This window comes from Trachypithecus francoisi, unplaced genomic scaffold (genome assembly GCF_009764315.1).
Source record: "Trachypithecus francoisi isolate TF-2019V2 unplaced genomic scaffold, Tfra_2.0 Lachesis_group3, whole genome shotgun sequence".
Lineage (NCBI taxonomy): Eukaryota > Metazoa > Chordata > Mammalia > Primates > Cercopithecidae > Trachypithecus > Trachypithecus francoisi.
Genome location: NW_022681468.1, coordinates 17,515,446 through 17,535,550, shown reverse-complemented (window position 1 = coordinate 17,535,550; position 20,105 = coordinate 17,515,446). Strand labels below are relative to the sequence as shown.

General features: G+C 47.8%; 2 protein-coding genes across 9 annotated transcripts in view; one reads left to right on the top strand and one right to left on the bottom strand.

Annotated features, from left to right (window-relative positions):
* Positions 1–20,105, bottom strand: part of FOXN3 (forkhead box N3) — a 465,438-nt gene that overhangs the window by 257,583 nt on the left and 187,750 nt on the right. Inside the window, exon 1 of one of the 8 annotated variants that reach the window (XM_033191649.1) lies at positions 1,391–1,748. The exons of 6 other annotated variants lie outside the window; for them this stretch is intronic. The gene's annotated coding sequence lies outside the window, so the exon portion shown is untranslated. Of the gene's footprint in view, positions 1–1,390; positions 1,749–20,105 lie in introns of those variants that run through there. One more of the 8 variants, XM_033191643.1, reaches the window with a different exon arrangement.
* On the top strand, positions 557–3,998 carry LOC117071001. Its single transcript, XM_033190821.1, has 3 exons — positions 557–835; positions 1,021–1,300; positions 3,673–3,998. Exons 1-3 carry the CDS (start codon positions 557–559, stop codon positions 3,777–3,779), a joined length of 666 nt encoding a protein of 221 aa, XP_033046712.1. The 3' UTR covers positions 3,780–3,998.

Below are 20,105 nucleotides of genomic sequence, written 5' to 3'. Positions count from 1 at the left end.
GTTATGGGAGTTCAGCACCCTTGGATCGTGTGTGCGCTTTGTGCTGGGACCCCGTACTCTCCAATCGCTCACTGCATCCCTATAAATCCCGCATTTTATAGCAACAGTGTAAAGAGCTGCTGATCACTATAGTTCCATGTAAAAACAAAACAAAACTAAACAAAAAAAAAACAGTTCCCAGAAACCATAGCTGAGGAGTTTTCCATTATTATACTCTAACTACAGATTTCGCCAAATCTTTTTTTCCTCCTGTTTTAGAGGGAAAAAAAAAAAGAATCTGGATCATGTGAGTTGCAGTTAAGCAAACATTTTTAATCTGCTGCCAACAAGGCTGCTCCACCAGATACGCAAATAGTTATTCACTGGTGACCTCCTTACAACTTTTCTCTACACACACACACACACACACCCTCTTTTGTTTTTATGACTTGCTGCGTTTTGTTACCCTTTTTATTTTTTAACGGAGAAAATGAGGCAAGAAAGCTTAGTTTCTCGCCTAGTAAACAGAAGGTCTCCAAATAACTGACAAAGACATTACTGGCCCAGCTCTGAACAGATGTTCGATGCGAACTTTAAAAAGTTAAGAAATCCTCCCAGAGCGGAGCAGGGCAGTCCCAAGTTTGGGAGGTCGAGTCACCCCCAACCCAGCACGCGCGCGCGCGCACGCACGCGCTTCACTCTCGTCTACTGTACTTGTCAAAAACATTTCAAGGGGACCTGCGGGAGTGGCGATTGGCTGCATCCCGCGTCAATCAGCGGCGTTGCCGGGCAACGGGGGAAACTGCTCTTCTCCCCGTATACAGGGCAATTGGGAGCTCGCATACCTTCACTGCCGGTCAGATGTCATAAACCTTTTATTGGCCGCACCGCGGCGAGCCTCGAAAACAAATCAATAAAAGCCCGCCGTCCCCCAACTTATCCAGGGCCCAAGGAGGGTTTCAAAGAGGGCCGGGATGAGGGGGGTCGGGCCTCGGGGTCTCCGGAGACATTCGTTGCCTGTGCCAAGTCTGCACAGTTTAGGGGGGAGGGATCTTTGTTAGAAGCCTGTTTCTCATCTTGGGGTCTCCACTTGATCGGAACCCCCTCCCTGCCCCGGAACGGCGGGGACCCCGTCCTCCGCAGACAATACCAACTCTGTTCCTTGCGGGCTTTTCGGAAACCGAGGCACCGGAAAGCAGCACGCACGTCGGGGCAGGAAACTCTTCGGACCCGGCAACTTCCCGGCTAGGGGGCTCCCAGGCCCCCCACCCGACCCTCCCCCCAGGACCTGCGGGGTCCCTCGTCTTCCGAGAGCGGCGAGGTAGTCTCCAGGACCGTCTCGGACGCGCCTCCCGCCCCGGGTGCCCCCCGAGCCCACGCGGGAGCCTGCGGGAGCTGGGCGCAAACTCACCTGGCCGGAGCGGGGCACGGGGGCGCGGGGTAGCCGCTGCCCTTCAGCGGGAGCCGACAAACTTTCGCGGGCGCCCGGCGGGCATCGCTCGGTGGCCCCGCTAAGGACGCGCGGGCGCGGCGCGGCGAGCCCGGGGCGGCGGGCGGCGGGGGGCGGCCGCGGGCGCGGGCGGCAGGGGCGCGGGGGTCGCGGCGCGGCATGGGACCTGCGGCGTCCGCCGGGCGCGCCGCGCGTCCTCCCGCCGGCCCCGCCGCTCTCCCCGCCCCGTCCCGCCTCCCGCTCGCCTCCGCCGCGGCGCGTCGGGCCGGGGCGCGCCGAGCGGCGAGAAATTGTTTCCACTGCAAACAAAAAAAGGCGACACATGACCAGGCAGGAGGAGGGGAAGCGCGGGGAGGGAGGAGGGCGGAGGGAGGGACAGAGCGGAGGGCGGAGGGAGCCGGAGAGAGGGAAAACGTGGGCCTGGCCGCCAGCGGCCTGGGGCGCGGGGCACGGACCCGCCGGGGCGCACCCTGCCCGCGCCCCCCGCACCCACCAGGACGCAGCCAGGGCTGAGGCTGGGGCTGGGCCGCGCGGCCTTGCCTCCTGGGCCCCGCGGGGCGGGGGTGACCGGCGTGGTTCCCGCGACCCAAGGCGGCAGCGACCGTGGGCGGTGGGGCAGGTGGGGCAGGCGGCGCGTGCCCTGTCCCCTCCCCGGGCTCCGGCCACACGAGCGGGCCGGCGCTGCGCTGCTGGCAACGTGTCGCGGGAACGCTTCTACCCCATCTGCATGCCTTACATGGCTCGAAAGTAAAAATAAAAAGAATTACGATGCGGGCGAGGCTTGTGGGGGTGAGAAGAGGAGATTCCGCTTCTCCCCAGTGCTGCGTCCTGATAGGACCCCCAGGGCCTTCCGAGCCCTCTCCCAGCGACCACCTCGTGTCCCGGAGGTAGGCACCGCAGTGTCCCACCCAGGTGGCCGCGTGTCTCCCGAGGGAGGGCCGGTGGCCATTACAAGGCAAGAGGGACGTCCTAAAGGCCACGCCGGTCGGGCCTCTCCAGTGGGTGGTGCGGAATGCCCCGGCCGGCCTAGAGCGAAAACAGGTCTCATTTCCATCTCAGTTTGAGCTCTCAGGAACCAGACTGACCATTCCCAAGCCACCCAGCGAAATGGTGCAGCCACCACTCTAAGTCTCTAGGCACCTCCAAATAATAGCACCCACTGCCAAAGCCACACCAACCAGCCGCCTTAGGAGAGGATGAGAGGAGAGAGTCCAACAGGACACCCTGGTGGTGACAAAAATAAAAATGTGATTGCACATTACTCCCAGGTAGTGAAATCAGTTGGTTCCTCTGCAGAAGAGAAGCCCGGGGCACCCTTCCTGCCACCCCGTCCTGAGGCAGTGGACAGGACATTGTGAGCTGTCTGAAAACTACAGAAAAGCCAGCGAGTAGACCCGAAGAAAGCTTTCTAGCGTGCAGTACTTTTAAACCTAGCCAAAAGGAGGGACTAAGGGAAACACCAGCTAGGCTTCTGAAAATTTTTTCTATCTCAAAAAATAGACCCAATAGACCCCCCATCTGAGAATCATTACCCCTAACAAAAGTTCAAGATGGCAGGTTACAAGTCTTCAGCAAAGATGTGCCTTTCAGACTCACAGGAGACCTTACCTCTTCCAAGTAGTGTGGAATCTCCCCATCAGGAGACAGTTCAGAGGTGGAAGCCCAGGGGTAGCCTGAGGTCATCCAGCCCCACCACTTTGATTACTGAGCACCTGATGCCACCTACCCAAAGTCACTAAGCAAAAGGCACAAGGTGGCAGAAACAGGTCAGATGATCTCTGAAGTCTCATGCTAGAGATTCTCAGGGTTAGAAGTGGTAACACAGCCAGGTTGAGACAATGTGTACCCTGCTCTCCTATAGCTCTGGCTAATGCAGGTCCCGCCCCTCCATCAGCATGTCAGTTGAGGGTTGCTTATTCTCCTCCAGAGGAACCAAGGCCAGAGACCTTTGTCCAAGCCCTGGCTGGCCTAGAGAGGACGAAATCGCCCCTTACATCTTCCTCTTCTATCCCCAGCCCCCAAACCACCCCCCAAGTCCCCCAACCACACTCACACAATATAGCCAGAAAATTAAGTAGAGGTGGCATCTTATTTTCACCTGCTCCAGTCCCCTCCTGCTTTCTCAGAGTTCAAAAAGAGGGAATGTGAGCCAAAGGTGACTGCACATGGAATATGTCATTCCATGTGTGTGTTTGCTTCTTGCATTCTCAAATACATTTCTTCATTTCTCTCTCCCATTACAGTTGCAGCAAGAGATGTGAGAAGGTGTCACCCTGAAAAGGAAGCGGTGGACCAGCCCTGCCTGATGCGGACAGCAGGGGACACATGTCTGCCTGTCTCTCTGAAATGAGGGGAAAAATGCTGAAAGCCAAAGGAGGGTTTAATGTGGCCTTTTCCACCTTCTAATTCCATAGAACCTCAGCTCTGGGACTTGCTTCCTGAGCTAGGGTGCAGGGGCCAAATTTGTTTAGGAACAACCCCATTCACAATTCCCCTCATGAACTTTCAGAAAGGACCCTTGTGTCTTAGATCCTGAGAAGTCACAAATAAACAAGCTGAACTGTCTAAACCATTGTCTTGTCTACACTGTTTTACAAACACATTTAACAGCCGAATGATATATGCCCCCTAGAAATCACTTTGAGAAACACTTATTTCCTGATTGACGACTTGATGGGACCATTGTGCAGCCCCATCTGGGCATGGGCTGGAGAGCACATAAGTATCTGGGAGCTGGAAGACCTCAATTCCAGGCTTATCTACCCCCATCAGTGTGGGACCTCAGTTCCTCCTCCAAGGAGAAGAACGCCCCTCCCTTGATGTTTTGTGCATTCTTTTGCTAGATGTTTCTCTGGTCAAGAACATGAATCCCCCTACACACACTCTATTGGTTATTAGAGCAGCATGGCTATTTATGGAATAGTTAAGTATAAAACCTGATACGCCCTGCCCAACTTGAGGCAGTACAACTGAGTAGGTGAGCAGATGCAGTCAGGAAGACCTGAGTGACTGCCCAAAATGGGAAGAGTCCGAGGCAGGCCTGGAAAGACAGTCTCCTGGGGAGGGATCCTGCAAAGAGACTCGAGTACAAGAGGAAATACAGGGAGGCTGGGCAGGCACATGCCGCTGGGCTGCATGGAACCATATGCCTTTCCTGCTTCCCTCTATAGGTCTACTCCACTCTCTATCCTGCAGGTTGGCTTCCTCTGCTCAATGATGGCCACACAGGACTGCCAGCAGCAAGCCCTGAGGCCTTCTGACTTTTAGCACCCACCACCTTTGGACTGTCTCAAGTCTTCCATGACATAGTTTAACTTCTCAGGGAAATAGTGCGATTGGCCTAGCCTAAGTCACATGACTCCCCTCCGGGCGTGGCCCCCCACCCCTCCCAGCTGCTAACAGCGGAGACAAGGGACATGGTGAAACATCTGGGGAAGGGAGGGGAGATGACTTTGGAAGTGGGATATCTCATACAGGTGGGTTGGTATTTAACTTGTGGAAACGGGGAAGGGGTGTTTTTGACCCGAGCTGCTCACCTGGGGATGCCCATCTGAACCATCCAGAAGCCACACCTAACCAACTAGAGTCTTCTAGGATGGTGCCTTGGTATGTGCCTTTTGAGAAAGCACAAGGGGATGATTCTGCTTACAAACTGATGTTCCAGGAGAAATTGATGGCACAGAATTACCAAATTTGACCTGATTGTAGAAGAGGAGTTGGTTTACTGAACAAATATTTGCTGGCCGGGCGCGGTGGCTCAAGCCTGTAATCCCAGCACTTTGGGAGGCCGAGACGGGTGGATCACGAGGTCAGGAGATCGAGACCATCCTGGCTAACACCGTGAAACCCCGTCTCTACTAAAAAAATACAAAAAACTAGCCGGGCGAGGTGGCGGGCGCCTGTAGTCCCAGCTACTCGGGAGGCTGAGGCAGGAGAATGGCGTAAACCCGGGAGGCGGAGCTTGCAGTGAGCTGAGATCCGGCCACTGCACTCCAGCCTGGGCGATAGAGCGAGACTCCGTCTCAAAAAAAAAAACAAATATTTGCTGAGTGCCTACCAAGTGCATGGCATTGTGTTAGGTGCCAGAGATAGACAGTCTTTGTCCCTACAGAGCACACAGATTAGTGGGTAAGAGTGCAAGCCTCCTATCACCAAACTCCTTGAATAGCAGGGTGAGCAATTTATATGTGTTAAGGTCAGAGGGCAAAGGCGGCTCACTGATTATTTTTGAGCCCAGAAGTTGTACTATCAGAGATATGAATTAAAAAAAAAAAAAGATGGATGGGGATGGTGGACCCAAGATGAATTTCAGGAGAGGAAGGGAGAAACTGGAAGATCAAAAACCAGCTGAACAACTCAGAAATCATTGCAGTCATTCATACAAAACAGAATGAAGACTTTTTTTTTTAAATATGTGTTTTAAAAATTGAGGAAAAAGGCTAAAATAGTAGTTCCCTCTGACTGTTAGAGTTATGGGGTACTTTTTTGTGTGCTTCTTTCATACTTGTCCATATTTTTCCAATGGTCTCCAATAAACAGCCATTACATACATACATGTATATATATACATTAATTTATTTGACAGGGTCTGGCTCTGTCATCCAGGCTGGAGCATAGTGGTGCAATTATAACTCACAGCAGCCTCGAACTCCTATGCTCAAACAATCCTCCTTCCTCAGCCTCCAAGTAGCCAGAACTACAGACGCATGCCACCATGCCAGGCTAATTTCTGTGTAGAGATGGGGTCTCGCTATTTTGCCCAGGTTGGTCTCAAACTCCTGGCCTCAAGCAATCTTCCTGCTTCGGCCTCCCAAAGTGCTGGGATTACAGGCATGAGCCACCGCACCTGGCCCATTACATTTATAATGTGATAAGGGGGTGGGGGGGGGCGTCCATTGGAGCAGTGGTTCTCAAACTTGAGTATGCATGGGAATTACCTGAAGGGCTTGTTAAAACACACACTGCAGGCCCCACCCCCAGAGTTTCTGGTTGGGGATGTGTGGGCTAGGCCCAAGGATGTGAATCTCTCACAAGCTCCCAGGTGAAGCTGCTGGTCTCTGGACCCACTTTGAGACCCAGTGAATAAGAGAAGAGTCAGCGAGACTGGAAAAAATGAATGCATGAGCGTCTTCAAAGAAAGAACCAAGAGGATTCTTGTCAAATGACTGAATATGAGAAGAGAAGGGGAGATTATGTTCAAAGATAACTCCTTAATCATGGCTTGACTAAGAGTCTCTTTGAGATAAGGTCTGAGAATGCTGTTTGTAAAAGTGAAAAACTCCTCACTTCCCACTGTGGAAAAGAGAGAGCGCCCCTCGGCTGGAAGACCCCTAACATCTTGGTGTGTGTAAAGTCCTGGTCGAGCATCATTTGAACTTTCTGGTCACCATCTCTTGGGACTTTCCTTTTGTGCCTTCTTGCTGTTTACTTGACAGATTCTGAAGGGTGGAGCCTGGGAAAGGGCTTATTAGAATTTCTCCAGCAAGGAATGGAGCCAGGAGGCTTACTTTAAGAGGGAAGGGGGGTGTGTGGTGAGGGAAAGTACAGCCGAACTGGTAGGGTGAAGTTCATCTGCTCAGGTGCCCTCGCCAAACCTGAGCTTGTCAAGCCGCCTGCTGGAGGCAAAATGGAAATAAAGAACCTGTCAACTCCTCTTTGAGCATAAACACAAGTGTGAGCCGATGATCTAGAATCCAGATTTACTCAATTCATTCCGTCAACAAGTATTTATTAAGCACGTAGCTTATGCCCAGTAAAGAGTGGAGGGGACTGGGAAGAGGCCAGGAGAAACAGAAGACATGGCTCACCTGCCCTCAGGGAGGAGTAGGTCTATGAGCATTTATAAAGCAACCATGAATAAGCAAACACACACACAAAGTCTAATTCCAAGACCAGCAGTGGCGAGGCGCAGTGGTTAGACACAGACTAGGTTTGTACTCTGACCTTACCACTTACTAGCAGGCTAACCTCAGTCAAGGTTCTCAACTTCTTTCTATCTACCTAGTTTTCACTTCACAGGGCTATTGTGAAGATTAAATAAATTAATCTTTGTAAGGAACATAAAACAGGGCTCTGGCACTTAGTCAACGCTATTTTTGTTAAGCCAACAAATGAAAAGGAAAATCTTGACATATTCAACTGCACACCAATTTAGAATTGTGTGTAAAATCAGGGGTCATAAATAAAATTCAAAAACAAATGAGGAAATATTGGCCATGCAGATGACACAGGGTTAATATTTTTAATTTATAAATCTTACAACTCAATGAGGAAAAAAAATTATCACTCTAATAAGAAAAGGGGCAAATTCACAAAAAGAGAAACAAAAATGAGATTATTCCCATGAAAAGACTCTCAAACTGTAAAAATCAAAGAAATGCAAATTAAAGCAATTGTGATGTCTCATTTCATCTATCAGAATGGCAGAGACTTAAAAGAACTAACCATGCCAATGTTGGTTGAAGGCACTGGTGGGAAGTGGTATAACTTTTCAAGAGGACAGTCACAAAACGAATTAAAATTTAAATGAGCATGGACAGCCACTGATCCTAAATTTCCAACTTGTAGGAATTTATCCTAGGGAGATCTTATAATAAGAGAGTTAACTTCCCTGCCAGACTGACTACTGGGAAGAGGCAATAAACCCCAGGAAAGCAGGACTCCAGCCTATTAGATTCAGCAGTGCACACCTGGCATTTATGCCTGGCAGAAGACACTCAATAAATATGTATTGAATAAATTAACTGAAGGATGCAACAATGTATTTAGGAGGATTTTGCTGGGACGTTGTTTAAAATCACAAAAACTTGAAAATTGCCAAAATAAGAGGCTAGAGGCATATTATTACATTCTATGGGGCACAGTGGGGCCGTGTTCCCTTTGTTCCCTTTCATTTGCATTTTCCAGTAGTTTTAAGTGAGGCTTTCCCTTTTCTGAATCATTTTCACATTCTCAGAGACTGTACGGGTGAAACAATTTGCAAACATTTCATAAAGTAAGAGTTTAGGGGAAAATGAATACATTGGCAAAGCGTTTCACAAAATTAAAGCATTTTGTGATCTTTTGAATCAGGAGGGACAAAACGATCCCCTTCTGAAAAGCCTGGTGCTCTGAGCAAACAGGAGAACTGCTAAGTACAACAAACATTATAGCCTGTGTTCTGAGGTCTATTGTCTGGCCGTGGGAAGGCTTTTGGTTTATAGGTTTTGAATATCAAACTTTCTCTACAAACTCTTATGTAGGCTCCAAGATTCAAGAGTTCAAAATACTCCTGAATTAAGAATTTGTGGGGGAAGGCAGGTGCGGTGGCTCACACCTATAATCTTAACACTTTGGGAGGTTGAGGCTGGGGACTGCTTGAGCCCAGAAGTTCGAGACCAGCCTGACAACAGAGGGAGACCTGTGACTCTGCAAAAACAAAAAAAAAGAAAAAAGAAAAAAGAAAAATTAGCCTCCTGAGTAGCTGGGACTATAAGCGCATACCCAGCTAATTTTTTGTATTTTCTGTAGAGACAGGGTTTCACCATGTTGGCCAGGCTGGTCTTGAACTCCTGACCTCGTGATCTACCCATCTTGGCCTCCCAAAGTGCTGGGATTACAGGCATGAGCCACCGCGCCCGGCCTGTTTTGTTTTGTTTTTGAGACACAGTCCTGCTCTCTTGCCCAGGCTGGAGTGCAGTGGCTCGATCTTGGCTCACCGCAACCTCTACCTCCTGGGTTCAAGTGATTCTCCTGCCTCAGCCACCTGAGTAGCTGGGATTACAGGCTTGTGCCACCATGCCTGGCTAATTTTTTTTTTTTTTTTAAATAGAGACGGGGTTCACCATGTTGGCCAGGCTGGTCTCAAACTCCTGACCTCAGGTGTTCTACCCACCTTGGCCTCCCAAAGTGCTGGGATTATAGGTGTGAGCCAACACGCCCAGTCTACAGCTGATTATTTTTATTCACAGTAGTTGTGTTCTGTAAAGTGCCACAAACACTGAATTAACAAATCCTGAATCATTGCTCCTAGGGGAAATATGGGGTTAGGTTCCTGCGAGCCTCCACTCACAACACTTTCATCAACCAATCAAAACATAATTTTACTGATATATTATCACATCATAATTTTATTAGTATTTATTTTATCTGTGTTTCCATTTAAGAAGCTTTTTGAATATATATTGTTGCCTCATTCACAATGAACTATGCCAAAAGGATGCTTATCTAATACACATTTTATCCATAAGGCACATCACAGCCTTCCTGCACTTAGAAACACTAGATAGCACTACAGCAGTGCTCAGGCTCCGTTTTAAACAGCAAAATCAACAAAAATGCAAAAAATGTGGTACTAAACAGACCACAAAAAGGACACTTGGAAAGCCGAAACAAGCGGGCAGAACATCACTTTGTTCAACCTCAGCTGGGAACGTGCACATCGAATGACTCATTTGTACATGTCCATGAGTGACCACAAAGGCATCAGGAGTACTGATTTTTTTTTTTTTTTTTTTGAGACAGGGTCTTGCTCTTGTCACCCAGGCTGGAGTGCAGTGCCATCACCTCGGCTCATTGCTATATCTGCCTCCCAGGTCCAAGCGATTCTTCGTGCCTTAGCCTCCTGAGTAGCTGGGATTACAGGCGCCCACCATCACGCCCAGCTAACTTTTTGTATTTTTAGTAGAGCTTTCACCATGTTGGCCAGGCTGGTCTAGAACTCCTGACCTCAGGTGATTCACCCACCTCGGCCTCCCAAAGTGCTGAGAAGGCATGAGCCACCATGCCCGGCCAGGAGTACTGATTTTGAGATTACAGATAAATTTTAGCAAGAAGGTGAAACAGCAAATACAAAAACTACCAATGACGAGGACTGACTGCATTTAACAAACACCGAAGTAGCACTTAACTGGGTGCCAGACAGTGTTCTAAAGCTCTGAAAATATTCACTCATTTCAGCCTCACATTAATCATGTGAAGTAGGTACTATTATTATCCCCATTTAATCAATGGGGAGTCTGAGGCACAGAGAGGTTTGGCCACTTGCTCATCATCACACAGCTGGTAAATGATGGAGCTGGGATTTGAACCCACACAGTGAGTTTGGGAAAGCTTCAGATTAATCCAGAACATTTGGCTTCTTAGAGAACCTCTCAGGGACCCAGGACGTGAAGGATGGGACCAGTGGGGCTCAAGGGAGAAAAAACTGTGGCCAAGAAATAGAAGAGGAGGGCCGGGTGCAGTGGCTCATGCCTATAATCCCAGCACTTTGAGAAACTGAGGTGGGTGGATCACTTGAGATCAGGAGTTCAAGACCAGCCTGGCCAACATGGTGAAACCTCGTTACTAAAAATACAAAAATTAGCCAGGCGCAGTGGTGGGTGCCTGTACTCCCAGTTACTTGGGAGGCTGAGGCAGGACAAATGCTTGAACCAGGGAGGTGGAGGTTGCAGTGAGCTAAGCTCGTGCCACTGCACTCCAGCCTTGTCAACAGAGAGAGATTCTGTCTCAAAAAAAAAAAAAAAAAAAAACAAGAGGAGGAAGGAAAGGGGGACTTTTCTTTTCCTTTTTTTTTTTTTTTTTTTTTTTTTGAGACGGAGTCTTGCTCTGTTGCCCAGGCTAGAGTGCAATGGTGCAATCTTGGCTCACTGCTTCAACCTCTCCCTCCTGGGTTCAAGCAATTCTCATGCCTCGGCATCCCAAGTAGGTGGGAGCACAGGCGTGCGCCACTGTGCCCGGCCAATTTTTTTTTTTTTTTTTTTTTTTTTTTTATTCTTAGTAGAGATGAGGTTTCACCATCTTGGCCAGGCTGGTCTCCAGCTCCTAGACCTTGTGATCCACCCGCCTCCGCCGTCCAAAGTGCCGGGATTACAGGAGTGAGCCACTGCGCCCGGCCAGGACTTTTTTAACTGAATGAAAAGGCACCACTTGCAAAAACTCAAAAAGTTCAGCTTCTATGTCATAATCAACAAAGTATGGTGTATCTTTCTAATAAAAAATAAATCAACTAGACACTGAATGTCACCAACAGACTGTAAGTGCCTTGAGGGGCAAGGGACTCTGTTTTCTCTTCTGCTCATAGCACAAGGCACAAATATTGATCACTTAACAGGAAAAAAAAAAAGTTTCGAAGCCGGGCGCGGTGGCTCATGCCTGTAATCCCAGCACTTTGGGAGGCCGAGGCGGGCGGATCACAAGGTCAGGAGATCGAGACCACGGTGAAACCCCGTCTCTACTAAAAATACCAAAAATTAGCCGGGTGCGGTGGCGGGCGCCTGTGGTCCCAGCTACTCAGGAGGCTGAGGCAGGAGAATGACGTGAACTCGGGAGGCGGAGCTTGCAGTGAGCCGAGATCGCGCCACTGCACTCCAGCCTGGGTGACAGAGCGAGACTCCGTCTCAAAAAAAAAAAAAAAGTTTCGTTTTTATCCCTCTCTCAAGCTGGCATCTATTACCTCTACAGATCAGTCAAAGAAAAGTAGCCTCATCAACATTTTCCTCCTCCAAAGTTTTTAAGAGATTTTATTGTTTTCCTCTTTAGTGAGTACACCAAGTACCATAGTCTCATGGGTTTCGTTGGCTAAGTCTGCCAAAGTCTTATCCACGCCAAGAAATAACTTCTCTCATCTTACTTTTTCAGAGGGGTGTGAAAGAAAACAATTGATTCTTCTCTCTAGGATAGTCTTTTTAAAACAAAGTAAGAGCTCCAAATTTGATGAACTCTCTGAGAAACAGAATATAGATTAAATTATTACTAACATATTTCCCTGAAGCACATAGTTCTTTTTTGGAGATTAGCAATTTATTCCACTTATTACAACAGCCAAACCTGAAGTCTCTTTTCATTGGTTAGTCAAGTTCACCAACATTTTCTGTTTTGAAATCCTCACTCCTTCCCAAAATAGTGTTACCTTGTGCCTTTAATATTGAGGTTGAGGTGCAGGCAAAAGGTGTCCAGATATTGTGAGACGTGACTGCATGTGAGTACTCAGTCTTAAAGGGGTTGGGGCTGGAAAGGAAGCAGGCAGGTGAACTGCTAGCTCTTTCTGTGGATACGTTCAACAGCACCTCACTTCTCTGCACTCAAAGACATGATTCTGACTGGTTTCAAAGATTTGGCCCCCAAACAACCAGGCGTCCTTTTTAAGTTGGCATTTCTTCCAGAGAGGAATCCTGAACATGTTTCTCTATGCCTCACACAGCGCCAGGCCAGCTGTCTAACAATATGGGTCCCGGAAGGGGGTGCTGCCCACATTGGTGACAGCAGCCATGAGTGCCTGTTGCTCGCAGCAGACGTCAGAGAGACCTCAGCGCAGGGGTCCGAGCGCCTGGTCAAGGCGCCCTGCGCAGGCCTCCACGTCCCACGAGTGCCCGCAGAGGCTACCTGAGGACGAAAGTGAGCATGCCACAGTGTCCTGGACTTCCGGATGGAGGCCAGTCCTGGGGAGTGAATGGCAGAGCTCTCCGGAGGCTGCCCAGGCCAGGTTCAATGGGAGGGATGAACTTCATGACATCCGTTCCAAAGAAATCCCACCTGCTACTGGCATGCCTAGGCTTGTCTTCCCCACATGCCAGCTTCCCAGGCATGTCTCCAAGGGCTCAGTGAGGAGGCAGCTGCAACAGTTCGCTTTCTCTTAATGATTTGGAGTGGGGAGGCACCGAGATGGGGAAGAAGTAATGGCCATTCCCGGTGATCCTGGACCTCCGTGTTGGCTGCGATCTTGAAAAGTCATGCTGTCTACCCCTTCTTAGAAACAATGCGGTTTTCTTTGTCCCTGGAAATCTGGCCTCATGGATTTATTTGCTGTGGCAAGTTTCTTTACCCTCATCACACTGATGTTCAGAATCGAAACAATTCAAACCTACCCTGAAACATCCTTCTCCCTCCAAATTCCAGTGACATCCTCAGCCTAAAACGCTTGGCACCATGTGGGAGACTGGCTCCGCTGCCTCACAACTCCCCTGCTTGCTCTTTGCTTTTGAGTAGCTTGAATATCAAACCAAATACAAAGGAAACTATACCCAGGAGTTGCTGGAAAAAGCTCATTTCATCCACCTCATTCCCTCATTCTCTCTGGCAGACACAACTGATTTTTTTTTTTAAGCCTGAAAAACTTCTCATTTAAACTTGGGGTGCAAAAGGCATGTGAAGTGGGAGAGTTCCTGCCTGGACCAGCGCAGGGTTAGCCAGGGAAGGATTCAATGAAATACAAAAGCCAACACAGACCTGAAGGGGAACAGGCGGCCCCAGCAACAACTGCCAAACTGTCATTTTGCTCCGCGGCTGAACAGAAGGCTCGAGTAATGACAACCACAAAACTCATTTAAAGTCTGAAAAGGTGACTAATGAGCTCATTCATACTGGCTATAAATTATTCACTATAACACTGATCCCACTCAAGACAAACAGTAAAGTAAACTTTAAACACAGACATCGCTGGCCTTCCAAAGTGGAACAAGTTGTGTCTGTAAAAGTCTTCACAATGAGAGAGATACTTGTCTCTCCCTTGTCTATTGTCACATTCGTTCTTCTGTTTACTTTTTTTTACTGCCTTTAATCAAGTTTAAGCAGACACAGCTGTTACACATTTATTTCTCTGTTGAGTTTTTTTTCCATTAGTTATTACGAGCAATCATGATGCTCTAAAAATAGCAGCAAATTATATTCTCTAGAAATTGAAGGCTGACCTTACATTGAAGCCCAGGTCTTCAGAAAGAATATTCATACGCACATGTTGGATAAATGACAACAATGCACAAAGGCAAAATAAAAGCACAAAGCGTTTTCCACTCTTTGAGAGGTTTTAAATTTGATTCCAAATTTCCTTTGGTTCTGATGGAAACAGGTTGCTTCAAAACCTTACCATACAGAACCTGCATCCAGTGGTCATGATTCCAGTTTGAAGGATTTTCCTTCAAACTTACAATCTTAAGCCAATCAAAGAAGAAATGTTTCATTTAGGCTTTTTCAGCACAGATAAACACAGCAGCAGGTTGCTGAAAACCCACCACATTGCTGCAGACTACTTTCAGTTTCCTGTTTAATATTAAATAAAGAATTTCAGCTCTTCTGTTTTTATAAACTGAGCTATTTGCTACTACTGTCGCTACTAAAAGCATTATGACTGGGTGGACAAGTAGTCCTATGATTTTCAAGCCTTCTTTTTCTTTTTTTTTTTTTTTTTTTTTTTTTTTTTTTTTTTTTGTTGAGACGGAGTCTCGCTCTGTCGCCCAGGCTGGAGTGCAGTGGCCGGATCTCAGCTCACTGCAAGCTCCGCCTCCCGGGTTTACGCCATTCTCTCGCCTCAGCCTCCCCAGTAGCTGGGATTACAGGCGCCCGCCATCTCGCCCGGCTAATTTTTTGTATTTTTTTTTTTTAGTAGAGACGGGGTTTCACCGTGTTAGCCAGGATGGTCTCGATCTCCTGACCTCGTGATCCGCCCGTCTCAGCCTCCCAAAGTGCTGGGATTACAGGGTTGAGCCACCGCGCCCGGCCGCCTTCTTTTTCTTTAATCTTAGTATCTATCTTGAAGACGTCGTGAGAGTTAAGACTTTGAAATCTGTTTAATTGATTTTTTATTTTAAAAAGGCCCCAAATAAGTACTTGCATTAGCTCTTAGATTGCTGAATATTATATATTTTTAAACCACTTTGAATACTTTGAAAAGGGCCACAGAAAACACTCATATTAAAATACCACCAGATGGAGATTCTGCCTAACCAAAAGTTAAAGCAGAAAAGTTTAAAGTTGAATTGTGTCCTGCACACACCTTGAGATTGTAAGGGTGAAATTAATGGTCTTGGGCAGGGGATCTTGGTAAAGGCATGATAAATCATGCGTGGTAGGCAAATTAAGACCCAGGCTCTGACTTGAACCTGTGACTGCGCCAAACTCCATCTCCATTTAAGGAAAATCTTTCATATGGTTTTCACAGTTTCTTGCACATGAGCTAAAGGCCTGTCCAGCCATTTCTGTTGTCTGAAATGCAAAGCAATCTTTTTTTTTTTTAAGTAGAGAAAGAGGAGTCCTGAAATATTTATAGGAAAGTGCTTTGCCACCTACCGACAGCAACGTGGTTGGTCTCCACGTGTTTAGCACGTTTTTTTATTTCTTTGAGACAGAGTCTCGCTCTGTCTCCCAGGCTGGATGGAGTGCAGTGGTATGATTTCGGCTCACTGCAACCTCTTCAGCTTCACTTGAATCGGGTTCAAGTGATTCTCCTGCCTCAGGCTCCCAAGCAACTGGGATGACAGGTGCCCACCACCACACCCAGCTAATGTTTGTATTTTTGGTAGAGATAGGGTTTTACCATGTTGGCCAGGCTGGTCTTGAACTCCTGACCTCAGATGATCTGCCCACCTTGGCCTTCCAAAGTGCTGTGATTACAGGCATGGGCCACTGCACCTGGCCAGCACATTTTTTTTATCCATGTTTCTGTAGCTAAAGTCATTCTTTTGGTCCTCTGTGCAAGAGTTCTTATAGCTGTTTTTGTTTTTTTGTTTTGTTTTGATAGGTTTTATTTTTTTAGAGCAGTTTAAGATTCACAGCAAACTTGAGTAGGAGGTACAGAGATTTCTCATTACTCCCTGCCCCAACACAAGCATAGTGCTGTTGTTGTTGTTTTAAGATGGAATTTCACTCTTGTTGCCCAGGCTGGAGTGCAATGGCACAATCTCGGCTCACTGCAACCTCCACCTCCTGGGTTCAAGCAATTCTCCTGCCTCAGCCTCCCCAGTAGCTTGGATTACAGGCGCCTACCACCACATCCGGCTAACTTTTGTATTTTTAGTAGAGACAGGGTTTCACCATGTTGGTCAGGCTGGTCTCAAACTCTTGACTCACGTGATCTGCCCGCCTCGGCCTCCCAAAGTGCTGGGATTTCAAGCGTGAGCCATTACGCCTGGCTGTGTTGTTGTTTTTTATAATCAAACAATATGTAATGTAAAAACCCAATTCCAACCAAAGAAATAGGAAAATCATAAAGAGCGTCGCATTCCCGTCTCTGCTGCTCCACAACTTGCCACTAACTGGATCCCTGTCACCTCTCTGTGGAAGGGTGTAAAGGAAATATTGGTTTGAAACCAAGCCAAATGACCCATCTTTTCCTAGCAATGTGGAGAGGCAGAGTCCACCTCTCCATTTATGGGTGGGAAACCTGGAATGTCCAGTGACCGCCCTAACACCACCCTGCTCCTAATCTGCCTAAGAAGGACAAAAGGTGATGTCAATTTTGCCTTGAGGACATTCAAGGAGCTTAAACAACAGGAGTCAAAACAATGAACACCAAGTACCCAATGACTACAATCCAAAGGATTATAAAACATGCGCAACAACAAAAGCTTCCTGCAGGCCAGGCACCATGCCAAGAGCTTTACCTGCATTATTTATTCTATCCTTCCACCAGCCTTACAGGATAGGTGCTGTCATCCTCATTTACAGATGAGGACACCAAGGCTTCAAGAAGCCAACTCATTTGCCAGAGTGAGATGCAGACTTAACACCCCCATGTCTGTCTGGCCTGCACAGCCCACCACCTTGGCCACTCCTCTCACCTATCTATTGCTACTCTCCAAGATCTCATTTCCAAGATCGCAGAATGTAACTTTCTGCTGGTCATCTACCTCTTAGGCTCCTTCTTCACAGTTTTGGCTTTTTTGGGAGGGAGTTTTTGTTTTGTTTTGTTTTGTGGCATTTGTTTGGTTTGAGTTTTGCATAGCATTTTTCATTTTCTTTTTCTTTATTTAGAGACAGGGCAGAGGGGTCTCACTACATTGGTCTCACTACATTGGTCTCGAACTCCTGGGCTCAAGCAATCCTCCTGCCTTGACTTCCCAAAGTCCTGGGATTACAGGTATGAGCCAATGAGCACCTGGCCTGCACAGTATATTTCAAGGGTTACTAATCATAGTCACCCTTTCTACCCTCACCATTACCTACAGATGCTCACATAGAAACAGACACATTTGGCTGGGCACAGTGGCTCACACCTGTAATCCTTTGGGAGGCCGAGGCGGGGTGGGTCACCTAAGGTCAGGAGTTCGAGACCAGCCTGGCCAACATGGCGAAACCCCGTCTCTACTAAAAATACAAAAATTGCCAGGCACGGTGACTCATGCCTGTAATCCCAGCACTTTGGGAGGCCAAAGCGGGCAGATGACAAGGTCAGGAGTTCAAGACCACCCTAGCCAATATGGTGAAACCCGTCTCTACTAAAAATACAAAAATTAGTTGGGTGTGGTGGTGTGTGCTTGTAGTCCCAGCTACTCAGGAGGCTGAGGCAGAAGAATTGCTTGAACCCAAAAGGCCAAGGCTGCAGTGAGCCAAGATTGTGCCACTGCACTCCAGCTTGGGCGACTGAGCGAGACTTCGTCTCAAATAAATAAATAAATAATACAAAAACTAGGCTGGGTGCGGTGGCTCACACCTATAATCCCAGCACTTTAGGAGGCCAAGGCAGACAGATCACAAGGTCAGGAGTTTGCGACCAGCCTGGCCAACATGGTGAAACTCCAACTCCACTAAAAACACAAAAAATTAGCCAGGCGTGGTGGCAGGAGCCTGTAATCTCAGCTCTTCAGGAGGCTGAGTCAGGAGAATCGCTTGAACCCAGGAGGCAAGGTGGCAGTGAGCCAAGATGGGTCCACTGCACTCCAGCCTGGGTAACAGAGCAAGACTCGATCCCAAAAAATAAATAAATAAATAAATAAAAATTTTAAAAAGGAGCTGGGGATGGTGGCAGGCACCTACAATTCCAGCTACTCAGGAGGTAAGGCAGGAGAATCGCTTGAACCCAAGAGGTGAGGTGGCAGTGAGCCAAGATGGGGCCACTGCACTCCAGCCTGGGCAACAGAGCAAGACTCTGTCCCAAAATATAAATAAATAAATAAATAAGTAATTAGCTGGGGATGGTGGCAGATGCCTAGAATTCCAGCTACTCAGGAGGCTGAGGCAGGAGAATCGCTTCAACCTGGGGGGCGGAGGTTGCAGTGAGCCGGTACCACGCCACTGCACTCCAGCCTGGGTGACAGAGCAAAACTGTCTCAAGAAAAAAAAAGAAAAGAAAAGAAACAGACACATTCATTCAATGGACAAACATGTCTACAAAATACTGAAATACCCAGGCAATGGCCACACACCAGTACTGTGCTTTTATCAGAATTTTTTTTTTTGAGATGGAGTTTCACTCTTGTTGCCCAGGCTGGAGTGCAATGGCCCCATCTCAGCACACTGCCACCTCCACCTCCTGGGTTCAAGTGATTCTCCTGCCTCAGCCTCCAGAGCAGCTGGGATTACAGGCACCCGCCACCACACCCGGCTAATTTTTTATATTTTTAGTAAAGACAGGGTTTCACCGTGTTGGCGGGGTGGTCTTGAACTCGTGACCTCAGGTGATCCACCTGCCTCAGCCTCTCAAACTGCTGGGATTACAGGCGTGAGCCACCGTACCCGGCCTTATCAGAATCTTAAAACACAAAGGTTTTTTAAGAAGCTCATGATCACTCCAGAGCACAAGCCTGGAACTCCGAGTCCATCTCCATCTCCCATCTGAACTCTTGGGAAGAACAAGCAGCTGTAGAGGTACCTATTTGGCAACTCATAGAATAATCTCCTTTTTCTCCAATCCTCACCCTATCGCCTGCCCCCAACCCACCAAATAAACCTTTTTTGAATGTCCTACTACCACAAGGACAAAAATCTGATCGATTCACTGGAAGGTAATGCTTCCGAAGCACAGACATTTGACAGGAAACCATTTTCAAACTATTTATCTTGTTCTTTGGGCTCCGGTAGTTATTGTCTGCCAATTGAGAAACACCATTGACCACCACACCAGAACTATTTTCCAAAAGCTGTATTACAGAGAATTATTATAGTTAAAGGTACAGATCAACCTTTATCAATTATGTATATACATTCAACAATTAGCCAAGCACAATTTGAATACATCGTACTACTAATCAGATTAATTTTCCCCCATATATCCTAGACAAGAGGGTAAAACTCTCTTACTAAGGCAGCCTGGGGCCAGACACGGAGGCTCATGACTACAATCCCAATACTTTGGGAGGCCGCGGCGGGGAGGATTGCTTGAACCCAGGAGTTGGAAGCCAGCCTGGGCAACATTGCAAGACCTCATCTCTACAAAAAAAATTTTTGTAATTAGCTGGGCATGGTGGTGCATACCTGCTACTCATGAGGCTGAAGCAGCAGGATCACTAGGGCCTGGGAGGTCAAGGCTGCACTGAGCTATGATTGTACCACTGCATTCCAGTCTGGGTGACATAGCAAGACCCTGTCTTTTTTAAAAAAAAAAAAAAAAAAAAAAAAAAGCAGCCCAATACCCCCACAGGCCCCCAGAGCCTTCACTCAAGCTGTATACACGAGAGACAAAGAAGAAGCATACGCCCTTAACTCACTGCCATCTTCTACACCCATGTCATCTCCATGTCCATGGCGCTCCCAGATAGACTGTGGAACCACAGCCAAAGCACTCATTCCCTCACAAAACACCCCTAGATGCTTCCTTGAAAGCTCCCCTGGTGCCACTACTAGAATCTCATCTCAGGACCAGCCAATGGCTCCGTAAAAAGGGGATGAAGTAGAAAGCTGAGGTCTGTGGTTTCATTCTTGAGAAACCCTCAGCTATCCACAGGGATCTGATTCCACTGCCATTTAGAGTGACTCTGGCTTCTGCCAA

What these genes read in the sequence shown, in the direction of transcription:
- LOC117071001 (XM_033190821.1), top strand. Translation starts at nt 557, where the DNA reads ATGTTCGATGCGAACTTTAAAAAGTTAAGAAATCCTCCCAGAGCGGAG. An exon ending in CTCGCATACCTTCACTGCCG is followed by an intron (nt 836 to 1,020) that starts GTCAGATGTCAT and finishes TGCACAGTTTAG; the next exon opens with GGGGGAGGGATCTTTGTTAG. An exon ending in CGTCTTCCGAGAGCGGCGAG is followed by an intron (nt 1,301 to 3,672) that starts GTAGTCTCCAGG and finishes CTCCCATTACAG; the next exon opens with TTGCAGCAAGAGATGTGAGA.